Source organism: Anarrhichthys ocellatus, unplaced genomic scaffold (genome assembly GCF_004355925.1).
Source record: "Anarrhichthys ocellatus isolate YVR2014 unplaced genomic scaffold, GSC_Weel_1.0 scaffold91, whole genome shotgun sequence".
Taxonomy (NCBI): domain Eukaryota; kingdom Metazoa; phylum Chordata; class Actinopteri; order Perciformes; family Anarhichadidae; genus Anarrhichthys; species Anarrhichthys ocellatus.
In genome coordinates, this window is record NW_022280121.1 from 585933 (window position 1) to 603429 (window position 17497).

General features: G+C 41.9%; 1 protein-coding gene across 2 annotated transcripts in view; it reads right to left on the bottom strand.

Annotated features, from left to right (window-relative positions):
- Window positions 1-17497, bottom strand: part of armc2 (armadillo repeat containing 2) — a 34261-nt gene that overhangs the window by 14706 nt on the left and 2058 nt on the right. The window contains exons 5-18 of one of the 2 annotated variants that reach the window (XM_031875430.1): window positions 16897-17023; window positions 14215-14282; window positions 13416-13523; window positions 12139-12332; window positions 11903-12011; window positions 11316-11530; window positions 10427-10572; window positions 9085-9184; window positions 6553-6883; window positions 4886-5008; window positions 4603-4716; window positions 4034-4166; window positions 2786-2940; window positions 1600-2531 (exon numbers count right to left, since the gene is read on the bottom strand). In XM_031875430.1, coding sequence (XP_031731290.1) covers window positions 2398-2531; window positions 2786-2940; window positions 4034-4166; window positions 4603-4716; window positions 4886-5008; window positions 6553-6883; window positions 9085-9184; window positions 10427-10572; window positions 11316-11530; window positions 11903-12011; window positions 12139-12332; window positions 13416-13523; window positions 14215-14282; window positions 16897-17023 — 2057 coding nt within the window. In that variant the 3' untranslated portion in view covers window positions 1600-2397. Of the gene's footprint in view, window positions 1-1599; window positions 2532-2785; window positions 2941-4033; window positions 4167-4602; window positions 4717-4885; window positions 5009-6552; window positions 6884-9084; window positions 9185-10426; window positions 10573-11315; window positions 11531-11902; window positions 12012-12138; window positions 12333-13415; window positions 13524-14214; window positions 14283-16896; window positions 17024-17497 lie in introns of those variants that run through there. The other variant, XM_031875431.1, reaches the window with a different exon arrangement.

Consider the following 17497-nt stretch of genomic DNA (forward strand, 5'->3'; position numbering starts at 1 on the left):
CCAGCTCAAATCTCAAATGTCAATGTAAGCTAATCCAAGGAGTGTGTGAAAACCAGGAGGTTTGGAAAGAAACTCAAAGAACACTGTCTGAGCCCTTATTGAGTTTGACTGTAAACGTGTGGATGACTTCTGTGTTCATGATGACTGAGGTGTGGATGTTTGTGTGCGAAGAAGAAAAAAAAGTTTGTCCTTTTGAATTTCATGTGTCAAAAAAAAGAAAGCGAGGCACTTTGAAGGAAAGACTTCTTGCTTCTGCTGTAGCTCTGTTATTGTGAGATAACTGTTTGTCATTCATTGTTTAAAATGATGTCTTTACTTTTCTGGTAATGGGGGGGGAAAAAGAAGAAGAAAAAAAAAAAAGCGAATCAAGAAGAAAGTTAGAAACCAGGTTTTCCAGGAGGGATTTGCTTCCGGTTGCCCACACCTTATCTGTCTTCCGCCTATCCCAGCTGCCTGGCCACCCTAACACTTTCGAAGCTTTGGATTGTGAATTTACCAGTAAATGAATATACCTCTTCTGTTTTTCGCTATAAAACATTTAAGAAGTGCTCTTCGGTGAGCAGAGACTCTTACCGGGCTGCCGTGTTCCCATTTCTCGGGGGCGGGCGGGCGGGCCCACACAGGGCCGACTGCGGTCGAAATAGCTGTCGGACGCAAAAGGTTGTAGCTGTGCTTATTTCCCTGCTGGGGAAGTCTAACCAGTGCAAAAGCAGCTTTTTCTTTTTTATTTTGAACAGCGGTGTGAAACCTCTGCTGTCTTTGTTTTTTGTTTACTAAAATCATTAAAGTACTGCGTTCTTGTGAGGGTGGGTTGAGAGAATCAGACCGATGAATGAGTGATGAAGAAGAGCGGGAGGGTGATGATGATAAAGGAATGGTACATTTGTAAGTGGTTTGAGAGAAAGGAGTTTTTTTTTTTTTTTTTTTTTTTTCAAAACTTCTGACTGTCAGTTACTGACACTTTTTTAAATATGAAAATATCTGAAAAAAGATGGGGGGGGGAAAAAAAAAAATAAACTATCATATTAAATTGTTGTGTATCATTTGTAGTTTTCTCCTAAACAATTCAATTTCACTGCATCATCAAAGAGATTGTAGATGCGGAGAAGCCTCAACAGTCACAGCACAATCAGTTTCACCATCAGCTCACTTCCACTGTTCAGTTGCACAAGTACAGGAAATGAAACCCATGGCAGCGTGACTCATGAAAAGACATTGTTATTCTAACACCTTGTTCCAAAGTACACTCAGCTGTTTGATAATAAACTTCATCAACAGTAAGCTGAACTCAGTTTGTCGTTCAGGGGCTTTTTCACGCGAGTTACATTTTACTGTATGAGAACCATGTGACTCACTGGGAACTAGGTCATGCTCCCTGTTCCTGTGGTGCGGTCATGGTCAAAGTCTCTTTGTTCATGACTAACATTTGGATTAAGATAAGGGGGGGTTCTTTGTAGGAACTTTTACCTCTCTTACCCTTTTGCCTCCTCGTCACACCTCACTGGGAAAAATCCCTCGCTTCCCAGATGAGGCGGTCTGAAGTTCAGGGTGTTTCCCCTTCGAGGCCACAGAAGCCTGTCGATACACAATCACCAGGAGAACTCCACTGGCAGAGCTGCCTTCACATTTCGGTGGCATTCACAGACTACACGTGGAATAGGACACTTCAGTTAAGGAGGCTTGATATCAGCCGGCCAACTGTCCTTCATATCAACCTGAGAACATCTATGTAGAGAACAACGTTTGTTATTAGCTTTGGCTAATGAATTGTTTAGGGTTTTTGAAAACATCAGCTTGTCTTGTGGTTGTTTTACAGTCAATATTGTGAAAACTGGAGGAACTTACAACAGTTTTTTTTTTTTTTATACATTAAGCGCTGTTTTGGATTTGTTTCGATGTAATAACGATGTGGTTTTGAAATGCTGTACTGAAGGCTACTTGCTGTTACTTGTAAGCACTGCCTGGCCCCATATCTGTGTAATAATAAAGGCTTTGAGAAGCAAGAATGTTTTTCCACCTACTTTATTATGTACAAGTTCCAATGTCACACAATCACCAGACAATAAACGATTTACTTATTCTAGGTCAGTCATCTGTTTTCAAAACTACATTCTCATAAAAGAGCCTTTTACAACACGGCGAGCTTACAAAGCAGATCAAGTCTGTTACATAAATGTGCAAAGAGCTTGTATTAAATTATCCCTGTAAATGTGAAAGTACCCAGAAATGAAGGCATCACCTGCTTCCCCCTTGAAAAAGAAACTGCAGACGTTTACAGCCACTGGAGGTTAGTGTTTAACAGTTATTATGTGGACTCTGGGTTAAGTATTTAGGAGTTTAAAACAGTGCTACGGTTTCTATGATAACATGAAACTCTTAACTCCTTGTCCCATTTTGTCAGGCTGTCTGGTCCGGAGGCTGGAGCGTCTTCATCAGTTTGTGAGCGACGGGAAGGAACTCTAACTCCCAGCATGCCCTGTGGAAGTCCCTCATGTCTTCATTCTCTATCCACTTCAGAGCCTCCTCTTCATCTAACACAATTAAAAAGAGTGGACAGAGGATGAGAGAGCGTAGTTAGAGGCTTCAGGTTTATTATGAGCACCTCTCGGTGACAGGTTTTGAGTTCAGGCAGCTCCCAGATGTGACCACGGAGGTTTTATGTTCGTGACGGTGTGGCCCTCCCTTTCCTCTGAGGGTTACTGATGTGAACAAGAGCATGTTCTTTCCAGCATGTCTCCCCCCTCCCCTTGTTATGTAAGAATTAGTAATAACACTGAGTACCAACCTAAGTATATGGTGAGGATCTCCAGCAGTGACTCTCTCTCCTGTGTGTCCAGCAGCTTCTCTGAGCCACCGCTGATCATGTTCCACAACGCCTGACAAACCTGGCCCACCAGCTGCCAATCACCTGGTCCGAAGTCTCTCAGACAGTCCACAAGCCTGATCACACACACACACACACACACACACACACACAGGCGGACACACATCGCGTGACTCGAGGGAGAGGGATTCACATGACCGGCAGGTTTGTGGGCATTAGCTCCACTTCATTGGACCTACATCTGAAAGAGGACTGTGTGTGTGTGTGTGTGTGTGTGTGTGTGTTTGAAGGGGAAGTAAGAAATGAAATGTTCCATCAATGCTAACTTTTGGGAGTGAGAAGCTAGCGCTAGAAGATCATCTATACTTTATTTGTAGTTATACTTAATTGTATCACTACTGTAAACAAATAACATCACGTTTGTGATGATTATTGGCATCTTGTTCATGTCAGTGGAGTTGTTAAAATTAAGACCATATTTCCCCCAAAAACAGTTTACTCTCTGTTGCAACTGATATGTTTGCAAAAGAATTCCAGAAAGCATTAGTTCAGTTTGATATTAAAGGAATAGTTCAACATTTTGGGAAAGACATGAAAACACAACCTTTTCTTGCCGAGAGATAGACGAGAACATGATAACTGCTGAATATGAAGCCAAGGCCAGCAGCCAGTTAGCTTAGCTTAACATAAAGACCAGAAACACTAACAGGAGGGGAAACAGCTAGTGTGGCTCTGACCAAAGGTAATAGTACTATTTCGGTATAGATTAATCTAAAAACAATACAATGTGTGAATTAGTAAACTTTAGAAGAGATGGATTTGGTTTCCTTCAGACCGAGGCAGGTTAGCTGTTCCCTCTGGTTTCCAGTCTTTATCTAAGCTAAAATAAGCTAAGCTAACTGTCTCTTACCCGGAGCTTCATATTTAGTGCAAATACCTGACGGTGGTATCGATCTTCTCATCAAATGCTCAGCAAGAAAGGGAATAAGCGCACAATTGCAAATGTCAACTATACTTTGACAAACAGTTGACCAACTGGCATAAAATGTAGAATACAATAATTATGGTGATATCTCAAAATGATATATACGTTACGGGTGTGTGTAAGATGCTCTTACACACACACACACACACACACACACACACACACACACACACACACACGCCCACATGAACAGACTCCTAATCTCTAGTTGCATTAGTCCTTACTTGGCAATAGCCCCCTCCACTGAGAGACTGGCCCTGTTGGGAGGGTCCTGAGCCAGGTTGGTGAGGACCCCGCAGGCTGAAATACACATCTCAGTGCTTTTTGAGTCGAGCAGTGTCACTACAAACTGGTGCACTGAGGGAGAGAGAGCGGAGAAAGATGATGTGAGGGAGTAGATGAAAGTAGGGCAAAGATAAGAGAGGGCAGCTATCGCCAGAGTCAGCTGGCAAGTTTATAGTGACTGTAGCTGGCCTTGCAGATAAGTCCAGACTAAACATGACACAGTATGCAGATATACTGTACTGGGCATTTCTGTGTCAAGGTACCCAGTATTCTGTATCTGTGCTTGAATGATAAGATTTAGGCATATTTACGTACGCCTTTTAAAATTAATTTCTGTGTATTGCTAGGCCTAGATCCTTTTTGATACTAATATGGCAACTCTTAGCTCTAGCTAACTTTCCAGAAAGAGTTAATGAATACTTTATGGCTTAAACAAAATAGGAAATGAATATAGTCTCATGATGGAGGGTTTTTTGTGTGTCTGTTGATGTTTGTGTCCAGCATATACCGTTATTTTGCATGATAAAGTCCCGTACATCCTTGGACTGTGACAAATTTCCATATGCACAGGTGGCCTCAAGCATGGCGTCCATGCTGGAGCAGAGCACCAACTTCAACATCACTGAAATAAAAAGAAAGAGTGGGCAAAGGAAAAGAGAGAAATGGGGGTGTGAAAGGGGGAGGGAATTGAACAACAGCAGGGGAGGGGGAGGGGGGGGGGGGGTTGCAATCAGCAAAATACACCTGTTGTTTTTATTTTTCATCTCCACATCAAAGTCTTTTAGTCTTACACTTTGCCATGGTGAGTTGACTGCGTCTGAATACAGAGCTCTCCTCCTGGTAGAAGGACAGGTTGTTGATGGTGGCAGCCACATTCACCAATAGCTCCTCGCTTTCCTGCACACACCTCAGCTCTGTGTCACAAAAACACAAAATGAAAAGCCACTGCTAAGCTTAACCTTGAATGAACATCATTTCTAATAGAGATCTTGAAGTAAATGTACAACCAACAGAGGGAGCATCCACACTGAACAGGCTTTCATTTACGAAAGATGTCTGCCCTCTACTCTCTCATTCTGGTCACTAGTCTCAACATAATGTGAGAGATTATAATCACTTTCTATTGCCTTGTAAAGAACTTGTGCATTCACAGAGAACTCAAAATACACAGCTCTTCACATTTTAATGACCAACCCGGTGAATCCAGGTGACAGCTTTACTTCCTTTTATGTTGATGAAGAGGAGCAGATTATAAATATAATAAATAGAACTATTATAGAACTATTTAAATATGATAAATACATGCATAAATACAGCCTTTGCATATTACAGCTTGGGCCACACTGATGTGACACTGTGACATTATCATAAAAGTGTCTGTTATCTATGGTTTTTGCTTGATATAGACAGTTTGATCATGAGCTGGCATACATACAAAGGTCAATGTGACCCAATCCAACCAGCCGTGACACTGTGAGCGACTTGGAAACTGAGTCTGCTCCTGATATAGCAGCAGATGTCGTGTGCTCAGTCATAAATCGCGGATATTGCGGTCGGCGTCAACAGGCGGCTGTGTCACATTGAATTTTGTTTCTGTTTCTGACTGGAAATGCTGCTTTGTTGTGTGCCCCCCCAAAAATAGCTCTGTAAAGCGGCACGGCCTGTCATGAACTTGATCAAAACAGGAGATGGATCAGCCAACCCCGCTCTTTCACTCTTTTATCCGCTACTGAGATTTTGTTTTCTGTATCCAGCTGTCACACCAACTCCATCATCTCCCCCATTCAATTATTTTAAGGTTCTGTCTTCATTTACTTAATTTCATTCTCATCTTACTCTCTGGCATAAATCTCAAACCCCTCTTTATTTTGAGGGTTGACTTTCTTCACCAATTTGACCTCTGTTGGGTTTATTTCATTTTCTCTCCCAACTGCCATGACGTGTGTAGGAGGCAGGCAACAGACAAATCGAGAGTTTCACAACCACCTGCGTATCAGTTCAGCCTGTCTTGAAACCATCTAACCACATGGGAGAATTTCACACACACAAACCAAGTTGGCTGTGAGATGTGACAGAACATCCTGCAAATCCAGTGAAGCGCTTTGCTCTGTCAGTCTTGAAGAAACAACAGGTAAACCGAAAGAGGATGTGCATTGAACGAAAAGCACTGAAAGGAAAGCGAGCAATGAATTGAACAGACAAATGAGGAGCGTGTTTTCGACTTGTTCCCAGCACAGGGGAAGTGGTTGGGTGCTTAGCAGATACTGTACTCACAATGCACAAAACAGCTATTTTTAAACTTCAGAACTCCAGATTTTCACACACTGCTCCCTTTGTATGACAGAGATATAACATGTACAATAAGAACAAATCTAGAAACGTGATTGGCGTACATCTTCTACTGACTGTATCTTCTATTTTTCAACTTAAGTAGTTTAATTAAACATAGACTGCTCACCAAGTGTCTCCATCAGCAGCTGAATGCAGGCTGTGTGGGTTGCCAGAGCTGGACCTACAGCCGGGTGGATGCACATGTTTGCCAGCACCCTGACCAGCTTTACCAGCACGTCCTCGTCCTGCAGCACTTTCACTGGAGGGGCCTGAGACTCGCTGTGGGAAGGGGGACCTTTCTGTGGTTGTGTGTGTGGTGAGCTGTCTCTACGCTGGTAGGCGTCGTACAGCTGCAGCAGTGTGTCCATGCAGCCCTCGCACTGAAAGAGCTGCCATCGAGCCTCGTCGCTTTTGGCCGTGAGGTTCCCGAGGGTGAAAAGAAGGCGCACAACGAGGTCCTGTTGGAGAACGGTGAAGAGTACTGCAGTGGTCTATGTGCATCTTTGTGCAATTATTTTACTTAGTGGATTAAAGTAAACCAACAAAAAAAATGTGTTCAGTTTCTTTATCTTGCTGAAAGGCCAGACTGCATTGGGAAAAGTTACTTGGCTTCAAACATTGTATACAACTTATCCACTTTTTCTCGTACAGCATTTTAACGTATCCAGTGCTAGAGGTAAATAGTATGCAGATAGTAAAGGACATATATTTTGAGCGTGTTTGTACAAGTTTCTTTTATCTATCACATGAATGGATAGTTTAGGGATGCAACTAAAAACAATTTCATTCCTGTCTGTGCATCTCCCTCATCCCTTGTGTTTCTTGCTGGTTGTTCTCTCTCTCTCTCTCTCTCTCTTTCTCTCTCTGTCTGTGTGTGTTTGTCTGGACGTGGCTCTCCATTCTACTCTTGCTGCCAGTCAACCCGCACACCTGCAATCCATCCACTCATCTATAGCTCTGGCAGTATATGTATCAAGGCTCTTCACTCCAGTTTTCACCAGATCGTTCAGTTCACCAATGTGGAACCAATGCTACGGCCAAAGTAAGAGATCATGTTTAGTAGCTTCTTGTGTTTGTGAAAATTCTTGAACCGGCTCAGCTTCCCAAACTCCAACTCACCAAGATTTCTAAGTATGTCTTTGAACTGTTGCCAGCTGCTGTCTTATTCTGCTTATTCTTAAATTAAACACTTCCTTACACCAGTTTATGATCCCACTGCTTAAGACTATGTATTCAAATGTCTTGTTTTGTCCGATCAACAATCCAAAAACGAAAGATATATAATTCAAAACAGAGAAAAAGCTGGAACCAGCAAACTTTTGACATTTTTGCTTAATGGTTATGTTGAAGAAAATCCTCATATAACTTGTTATGTTGAAGTTAGCACACTCTGGTTTCGTCAGAACATTCCTTGAAAGTGGTAAAGGCGCGCCAGACAAATTGGAATATATATATATATATATATATATATATATATATATATCATTCCAAACATTTCCCGTACATGTATCACTTGTCCTGCCAGAATGTCATCTTGACCTAGACGAGGACATGAGAGCATGACATAATGAGGAGAGATGTGCTGTGTTTGTGTTTGTGACTTTAGACTATAAGAGTAAGCTGTAAGAACTAATACTTTGGATTTGTTGAGTGTTACCTTGTGTACATTAAAACGCTTCCGCTGGTTGCAAACTCCAACTACTACGTCTCTTCTCGTCATTCCTGCCACAACAGTTATAATAAAATATTTATATATAAATTTAGTATATTTAGTATAGTATATTTACTGCATGTTCTAAAAAAAGGATCTCCCCCAAGAGTGTTCCTGAGCACTGCAGAAAATGAATCATTCAGTCATCATTAGATCCTATGAGATTTAATGAGTAATTTAAGCTCACCAGCCACTTGACCTGCAGCATAGCGAGCCTGCCCTGTCAAGTGTCACTCATCTCCCCCAGAAGGTCCATAGCTGTACATGTTTGAAGGTAACTACACCCTATCGTTTCGATGAGTTATCACACACTTGCAGAGGAAACGGTGACAAATGACACCTTGTGCGTCACTCTTGTACCCAGACTCTTAGTAAATAACATGAGGAGCAGGTGAGCTGAGAACACACTATTTTCTTCCATAAACCAGCAGTGGAATTGGTATTGGGACAGAACGGGATGTCCCGGGACTAGGTGCTTATTACATGTATTACTCTCCAGTGTGTGTGTGTGTGTATTTGTAGGCGTGGGCGTGTGTTTATTTTCATTGAGATTAAGAACACATGTCAGTCATGTATGATTGCCAAAGTCCCACCCTTTTCTTCTGTTCCAACTCCTCTTTTCTATGACTCCTCCCCTCAACCTCTGTATCACCTCTAATGTATTTATCCGCTCACGCTCACCGCATTCTTTTTCTTGTTCTCCTCCCTCCCTCCGCCCCTTTTGTTGACTTACTCAGGCCCTCCTGGGACGAGTTAATGTCAAAACACACGCAAGAATAAGACCCGAACGCTTCGTGCCAATGGACACAATGTTCTTGGACTTGAGGCACATAAACAACTTGCTCTGGGGGTAAACATGTTTAGTGGATATCATCATGGACACCTGACAATCTTGTCTTCACACACAGACTCAAACACACACACGCAAGAGAAGGCCCGTGGACTCACCTGTTTTTGGTGATGTTTGTTCAGCAGTTCTAAAAATAGTTGGTAGCAGTTGGGGGTCTGGGCCAGAGCGAGGCGGCACTCCGAGTAAGAGGAGAGTTTACTGAGGGAGAGATGGGACAACAAATACCACTGACTATTCCACTCACTGACTGCTCCGCTATGTTGACTTAATTTGGAGATATTAAATCAAGTGTATAGCTGAAATCTACTGCATTGCATTTATTCTGAAGCAAGAAATGCAGTGCATCAGTGGAATAAGTTGAATGATGAGGGACCGATACAGCTGAGCTCAAGTCGGGTGTCTGTCACACTTCCAGCTTAAATTCCATGTGAAATATTTTGCCTGCAAGTACTTAAATAAATAAATAACACATTCTTCTTCTTGACAGTTAAATGTTACTGTTTTTTTTGACAAGCAATAAAATGCATTACTGCTTACTTCAGTGTACTCAAAAGGTTTTGCTGCAACAGCCTTACTTGGTCTGGTATGACCAGTAGCTGAAGGTGGCTAATATTAGCTAATGTTGGCAAGCTTTAAGTAGATCTAACTGTGTAACTGACATTACAGAGTCAGTTTGCTCACCTGAGTCTTTGCAGTTGCACTACTGTTACACAAGTTGCATCGTCTCCCTTTAAACTATTGTACATGTGTATTTTCTCTCCGAGTACCTGCATATACAGTCACATAAGACCCAGTTTTACAATATGTCAGATTAGTGTAACCTTGGAAGTGAGTTTTGTAAACTGTTGGCACAGTTTTTTATTTGCTAGGAGCTTTGTGTGACTTAAAAGCACCTTACTGATGTAGTGTCTAACTCTGAGTCACCAACACAACATCTTACTTTTGTTAGTTCTAGTTTAGATGTGATTGTTTTGAATAGACCAAAGGTCCTAACATAAACTTTACTTCAAACTGCGCATGCAGTAGCCTTTTCTTTGCATGTACGTCGTCACAATTAAATTCATTCGCACATTCAGAACTCTACTGGAAAAGCTAAAAAACGATTACATTACAGCAACTGGCAACTAGCTGTGTCACTACCCTACCGTGTTTTTGTTACGATGCGGACACAAAAACAGATGTATAATTACTTTGCCAAAGGCTATGTTTCTCTGGAAACACTTGTTTTGCCAGACCAAATTACAAACAAAGACTCCAAGTTAGAGGAAAAAAGAAAGCAGGGGAGTTAGACGCAAAGTTACTGCTGGGGTTAGAAAGCTGAATGAAGGGCTGTTTTGATTCAGCTCACAACAGGTTATGATGGTTTGTGTTAGTGAGCTGAGGAGAGCAGTAGGATGATATAAGGAAGAAATGATGCTGATGGAAGTGCATGTGTGATACCTGTATATTCTGGAAATGTTGGTGCAGATGTCCGGGTCTCTGCGGTGATGACGCAGCACCACACAGAGCTCTGACAGTATAGAGAAGGAGATGAAGAGTGGACGGGAATCAGGGTGATCTGCAAGGTTCCTCAAGGTTGCTGTCAGCTACAGGGGTCAAAGGTCAACAGAGAGAAGCGTGTGAGTGTTGGATGGCAAGAAGAAAATGTACACAAATGTACTTGCTATATCAAAGCGTTGATATTTAGGCCAGTGGTGTGTTTCAGTGTTGTGGTATTGTGCTGGTCATATGCTCATTCAGGCTGGCCGTTGGCCCGTACAGGATGTCATACAGCAGAGCGACCGGAAACCATTCAGGATGGACATAAATCCTTTTATCATAAAAAGGGAAACAGTCATTTCCAACGCACGGCAGCACTGGGCACTGGGTTCTGGAAAGTCCTAGTCTGTGTGTTTCCCTTCTTTAACAGCATCATGAATTGTGTTAGATATCAAATGAAGCGCTGGATCAAGGCGTTTGCTTGAGCCAACTTGTGCAGTTAGCAGTAATCATTTTCGGAAGAGTGAAGCACTGTGTGTTTTAAAATGAAGTGGCCAGGCCAGCAGAGAACACATACCAGAAATAAAAAAAATTGTTAAGTCTACATCAGCCAACAAAAACACGAAGAACATTATTTAAGTTGTTTTTCCTTCATATTGACCTAGTACATTTTTTTTAACTCGCGTAGTCAAACTGTAGAGAAAGTATGTCTATTATTTAATAAACAGGAGTAGATGCTTCCACAAGTAGTGATACAAAAGCTATTGGTTACATAAAATATCTAATAAATCATTCAAAACTATTTAAAATATCCTTTAAAACGTTGCCAGCAGTGCTGAGTGTGACACACCTGTACAAGGACGTGCCCCACTATTGTGAAGTTGGTGTCTTCAGCTGTGCAGAGCCTCTGGATGAGTTTCTGAGCCACACCGACACAGTTCTTGTCTAGCAGGAGTCTGAGGATTGCACTGTTTCCTGAGAGAAATTTCAGAGTCCCAACACAGTACAGCAGAGCTTCTCCAGATGAGGACACATCCTTGTTGTTCAAAATGCCCAGAAATGAGTCTAGACACAAGAAAAATCAAACGTTACCTTCCATACTGTTGAGAAGAAAAACATTGGCAATCTTTAATGACCTGGTAAAGAGGTTCCATAGTAAATGACCAGACACAAATATGACCAAACATACTGTATATAGAACGAACAGATGCTCTTGGAGCAGCTCATATGCCAGACATAAACAAAAACATTTTTGTCTAATAGTGGGAAAATCTACATCAGCCAACAAACACAGAAAGTAGATTATTTAACATTGTGTTTCTTTATAATGACACAAAATAACTTTGTGTTTTTTTACTCACATATATTTTAGCACACAGGACTTGGTACAGAATAGGAAACCTAAGCTAGATCCCCGTGACCTAGAATAGCGTTCACCTATGATAGTATGAGAGTTGTTCTGGAAGAGGATGTCGTTGCTTTCACTGCGGCTGATCTGGAAGATGAGCTTACAGATGTTGAGCAGGTTGTTTCCACTGACACACAGCTAGGGAGAAAAATGCAAAAAATCAAACACACAACTTTAGTATTTTGTGCCCATATGCCCTGGATGCCCGAGCGATAGTGACTTAGTGGCAGACGTGCTGACACCCACACAGACACAGACGACTCACAGCAAGGCAGAGCTTGGCGATGTGCAGGTTGAGCTGGGCAGAGTTGAGGTCGACGAGGCGGAACAGTGTTCGAAGTATCCCTGACCTCCTCTTACAGCGTCGGCCGAGCATGTCCGCTTCTGCCAAGGTGCCATGGAGACCGTCACACAAATCACACAGTCGGTCCACCGAGCCCTCAGAGCTGCCTGGCATCGCTGGAAGCCAGATATTGCAAAAGACAAAAAATCATGTCAAATTCAGGGCAGCATGTCAAACATTCACAGAGAAAGCAAACATCCCAAAATGAAAATACCCTCCTGTGTGTGTGTTGGCAAGGGTGTGTCCATATAAATACAGATGATTGATGTTTTGTGTATCTTGTATGGTATGTATGTGCAATATGCTTGGGCTCTACTGCAAGGTGTACATTTATCATTAGCACGAGGAACATGAGGTTAAATCCTCAACATCAATAATGCCTTGGTCAGCAGTAAAATAACATTCCCCTCCCTTTTCTAAGAAGCAGCTTTTTGTTTCAATGGTCAAATGCAGGGGAACAATTCTGCAACAGGCAGCTGTGATCTTGACGCAGAGGAAGAGAAAGGGTGGAGTCTTTTCCTTGTTTTTGAGGTAAAATAAATGTTGTCCTTGCAGAAATAACAGGGTTTGGCCATTTCTAAAAAAGGTTGGATGCAGCCTCACTCTCAACATTTCACTGCATTTCTCACTGAATCTGAAAGGTGTTTTGTGCATGAGCCAGAAGGCACTTGGTACAATAAATATTTAATATTTATCTTTCAAATGAATTTTCCATTAAATTTGTAGAGTGTTAAAATATTTACAGCCATGTATTTCATTTCATGGCTGCCAGACTACAGTTTCAGGCTAAGACAATTCTGCATGGATGCCAAACAAATTACTATTTTGTTTGCCTTTCTTCGGTGGTTGAAGTGACAGTGCTCTTTCATTTTGTGAGACTTCATGCATGACTATCTGCCAATGCTAAAACCTGCTGGTTGAAAATGAAATGTAATAAGGAAACATAGACGACTAAGAGAAGCTTACCTTTAATAAAAAAAAGACCAAAATCACTGCACCAACATTATTTTAGATTAGTCTCAGAGACTTTCTTCAGCCCAAAAGAAAAAAAAACAACATTGAAAAGTGATACTGTGAGTGAAGTTGGTGACAGAAATGTTATATTCTTTGGATCAAATGAATGGACCTGGTCAAAACTAATGCATGTCACATGTTTGCACTTTTTTTTATTGTGTTTCTAATTGCATTGCCCACACTACCTGCAGCCACACTCTCTAGTTGTTGGAGACGAGGCACAATCATATTATTCCACACCAATGACTCTGCATCGTCCACTGTGCTTGTTGTGTTGACTCCGTTCCCCTGCTCTGAAATGTGAAGAGAGAATTGAAGTCAGCCAATTACCACAACCCAACACAGACAATGGTTCACAAGTTCACCATCTTAAAATAAAACAGCAGGAAGTTTGATGCCACAATGAAAGGTCACCATCCACAGTTACACTTCCTCTGATTTCTGTTTCTGTGCTGAAATAGTCTGCTTGTGGGCATTTGAGTGTGTGCACGTGTGATGAAAACACATGTGCATGCATGTTTGTGCATGCAAATGTCTGCAATCTCACACGCCATGCAACTTTTTTGTTTAACATTTGCATACCCCCTTTCATGGTGTGGTGCAGGAAACTGTTGTGGCCCAAACCAACAGCTCTCTGAGCTATTGGCTGGCTGCCTCTCATGGTGGAAAATGAGGCTCTTAGCAACAGCACCCCAATCAAAGTTTGACATTCAAGAAGGAGTGTTCAGTTACTGAGGGAGAGGTGTGCCTATGTTGCTTGTGAAATCCCATTTCTGGGCTCAAGTCTTAGTATAATTTGACACACTTGATTTCAGTTTGGCTATAGACATCATCGAAAATACAAGTAAAATCACTGAATGGTTGAGTGGTATGTCAGGAAAAGCTGTACCTATACTTTACATGCTGTACAAAATGTACCATTCATGTTAAATATGTAAAATAAAAAAGCCTCGAAAGAGGTTCAATTAGTATATCTGGACAAACCTGTTCTCCGTCCTGCTGTGCTCTCTGTGAGTCTAACGCCTGAGTCAACACCGGGCTGCTTTATTCTACTGTTGGCACAGAGAAACACAAGGACAGTGTCCAGTTACATCACAATTTGGAAATGAGTCATGCAGTATGTGACTGCTGACTAGTTTAGTTTCATTGAATTGACTTTGGGAGCTCATGTGGACATTAAGGTAATAGTAAAAAAAAGAAAAACAAAAATATTTAAAAGGATGAATTGTGTCAAAGAATACTTCTCCATGAAAAGATGCCGACTTTATATTTGGTCAACAAGGCTACAGGAGTATTTTCATCAAGAGCCACTAGGTGTCCCTGTTGCAGCAGAGGTTGAGACGTGTGTGCCGGCGCCGTTATCTCTCATGTGCGTATGTCTGTTTGTATATCTGCATGCAGATACACGTGTATGTTTGTTTGTGCGTGACTGCTTGTACGTTTTTGTGTGCGTGTGAATCTTTGTTTCTGTGCAGGGGTGTGTAGCGTTGTGCATCACAAACTGCAATCCCCAACAGACAGGAACTAAGATCTTAGCTTTGTGGGCAGTTTGGTTAAAGCTGTTCATGCTTTGTCACTGTGAGCCGTCTCCACAGCCTCACCGCCTGTGTGCAGTAACCGTAAAGTGCTTTAAAAACACACCCCTTGTCATGCTATGCTATGCGTTGTGGCTTTCCCTCTGCATGTCACTGTTGCATCTTACTCTTTGCATGTCACTGTTAAGTCTGCAGATACAAAGAGAATGACCAAATGCAAGAACAAAGTCTGTAAAACACGACAGGCAGTGTGTCTTATGACTAATTACTATGTGACCAACTGAGAAAATAACTATTAATAAATAGATAAACACAAGCAGCATGGTGAGTCGTCCTAATCACTGCTATAACTGTAAGATTTACTTCACAAGTCCCACACTAAAAAGTGACTCAATCATAGAAAATATGGAAAAGTGTAATCACTCCTGTCAAAGACAGACATTATCATATCATCAGGACTCCGAAGCTTCTACAATGACACTAGTACAAAAGGCTGACTCTCAGCTTATTGAGCTTTTACACTCAAGTGAGCCTAATTTCATGGTTTTGCTGACAGGTATGAGACAGAAAATGGCCCTAGCTATTGTAAAAATGTCTCCTTTTCATTCCATTGGAGCATCACCAACAGGCGCTGCTTGATCGCATTATCAGTAATATACAGTGTGCGGGTTTGACTACAGAGTGCACTTTCATTTTGGTGGAGATTTTAGTGATTGGTGTAAAGTGGCACACAGGGCATATGTAGCAGGGGAGCTGGCCAAGGCCTGTTGCAGTGAATGTCAGAGAGGGGGCTTTGGCTCTGTATGATAGGATTAAGAGCCTGATAATAAGGCCTCTTTGTGTGGTGCTGCATTCTCTGAGACATGACCTCATCCCTGTCTTAGGCCTGGCCAGTGCACTGCAGTCACAACACACACTGCTGCCAGCCTTGCCCAGATGGGCACCCAAATCTAATAGAGAGCCATTTGGAGCTATAAAGCTCCGGCTTATTGGAGAAAAAGTACCTAGTGGATGTCTAATCTCCCTTATCTTTATATCTCATCCAACTCCTCATATTAATCTGTCATGCTGTGTCTACTTTCACTTGCAGTCCGTGTACTATCTCTGTGATTTTCACTTTGTTTGTCTCTGTCTAATGTACCTTTTTAGTAGATCGTTGCAACAACAGTGCTTCAAAAACTCTGACCTGACACCAATCAAGAAGTCTTTAATCTTAGCTTCTTGAATCATGAATTGACCGCAGCCTGACCTCTTGGGACTTCTCTTTGTCAGCAACAAGTTACATAAACATTGCATGTTAACTTGGCTTGTGAGGGAGGTGGTGGGGGAGGTTGTGCTGAGGGCAATAGCCCAGATTTCCTGTAAAAGTGTTTTATGGTCCGTCCCCCCCTCTACAGCCTCAGCTGCCCCACCCAATCGATAGTCGGATGGATTGTAACGACAGCCCCTGACACCACGCCCAGAATTATGCCCCTCGTTCTGACACACAGCTGATGAGGTCGGCAGAAATAAGCAGCTGTCTGTACTGTGAAAGTGTGAAAGCCGACACATGATAGTCATGACAGATAGAGGTAGTTTCACTGAAAATGGAGCTGGATTTCACTGTGACCAAGATATAGTGTACAGTAAATAATATGAGGTTTTAAAATGGGCTTGAGTGTCTCAAGTTGAAGAATTTTAAATATTGGTTGCTGGCCTAACTAACTTCATCAGCTGTCAGGGATGGTAGCTGAATGTATTTAAAATAACAAGACATGTCAATCAATAGGAGAGCAATAGCCTGTGTTTTAACTTTTGTTAACTTTTGGATCATGTGTTAAGCATAGCACAAAAAAAACAAACACTTATAATGATATCAGCCTTACTAAGGTATATCTCTGGACCAAAACGGGAAATGCAAAGAGATAGGCAAGAAAGCAAGGAGGAGGAGGAGGAGGAGGATTTAATGAAAGGCAAAAATGGAAGGCACAATCAACTCCATCTTGTAATGGCTACCACTGCAACCTTTGTGTGCCTATAAATCTTCAAGTCATTGTCGCACTGTCACTTGGGGTGGGGGTTGGGGGTTGGGGGGGGTGGTAGGCAAGAGAGAAGGACAGATCTTGCAAGTCAAACAGAAGCCTTTCCGTACCTTTCACTTGCTGTTCTGCGTAGGCCTGGTTTGTGGGGACCACTGCGGACCTCGGTGTGGTCTGTACTGGGGAGTCGTTTAGCTGACAGCTGCTTTTGTGCTGGGCCTGGATTTAATCGTTCTTTCACTAAACACACAGAAAGGATGTGGTAAGTTATTTACAGGTTGCCGCTATATGCTGCAGTATTGTTGGTGCTTGTTTCACTATAAAAGTACATTTGTAAACTATATATGCACATGTACTCAATTCAAAGATTTCCAAATTCAGTCAATGCTTTTAAACATCCTCATTATCTATTTCATTGCTCCAAATAGCAGAGCAGATTTGCAAGACAAGGTTTGAGAGAGAGAAGGAGAGCTTTCATTTCCCACTCAAAACAGTAAATCACGTTTTTCACCCAGCCCAACCAGAGAGAATGTAAATCAGGAATAATGTCGGCACGTGAATGGCTCCATTCATTTCCTCGAAAACTGCTCTGGCTCTAGTCCTTTACAGGGATGCAACGAGTGAAATAAATGGAGTGTGTTTTTTTTTAAAATTGTCTACCTGTTTAAAAAGTGCACCATCTAACCACGTCTATATTAGGTAATAATAACAACT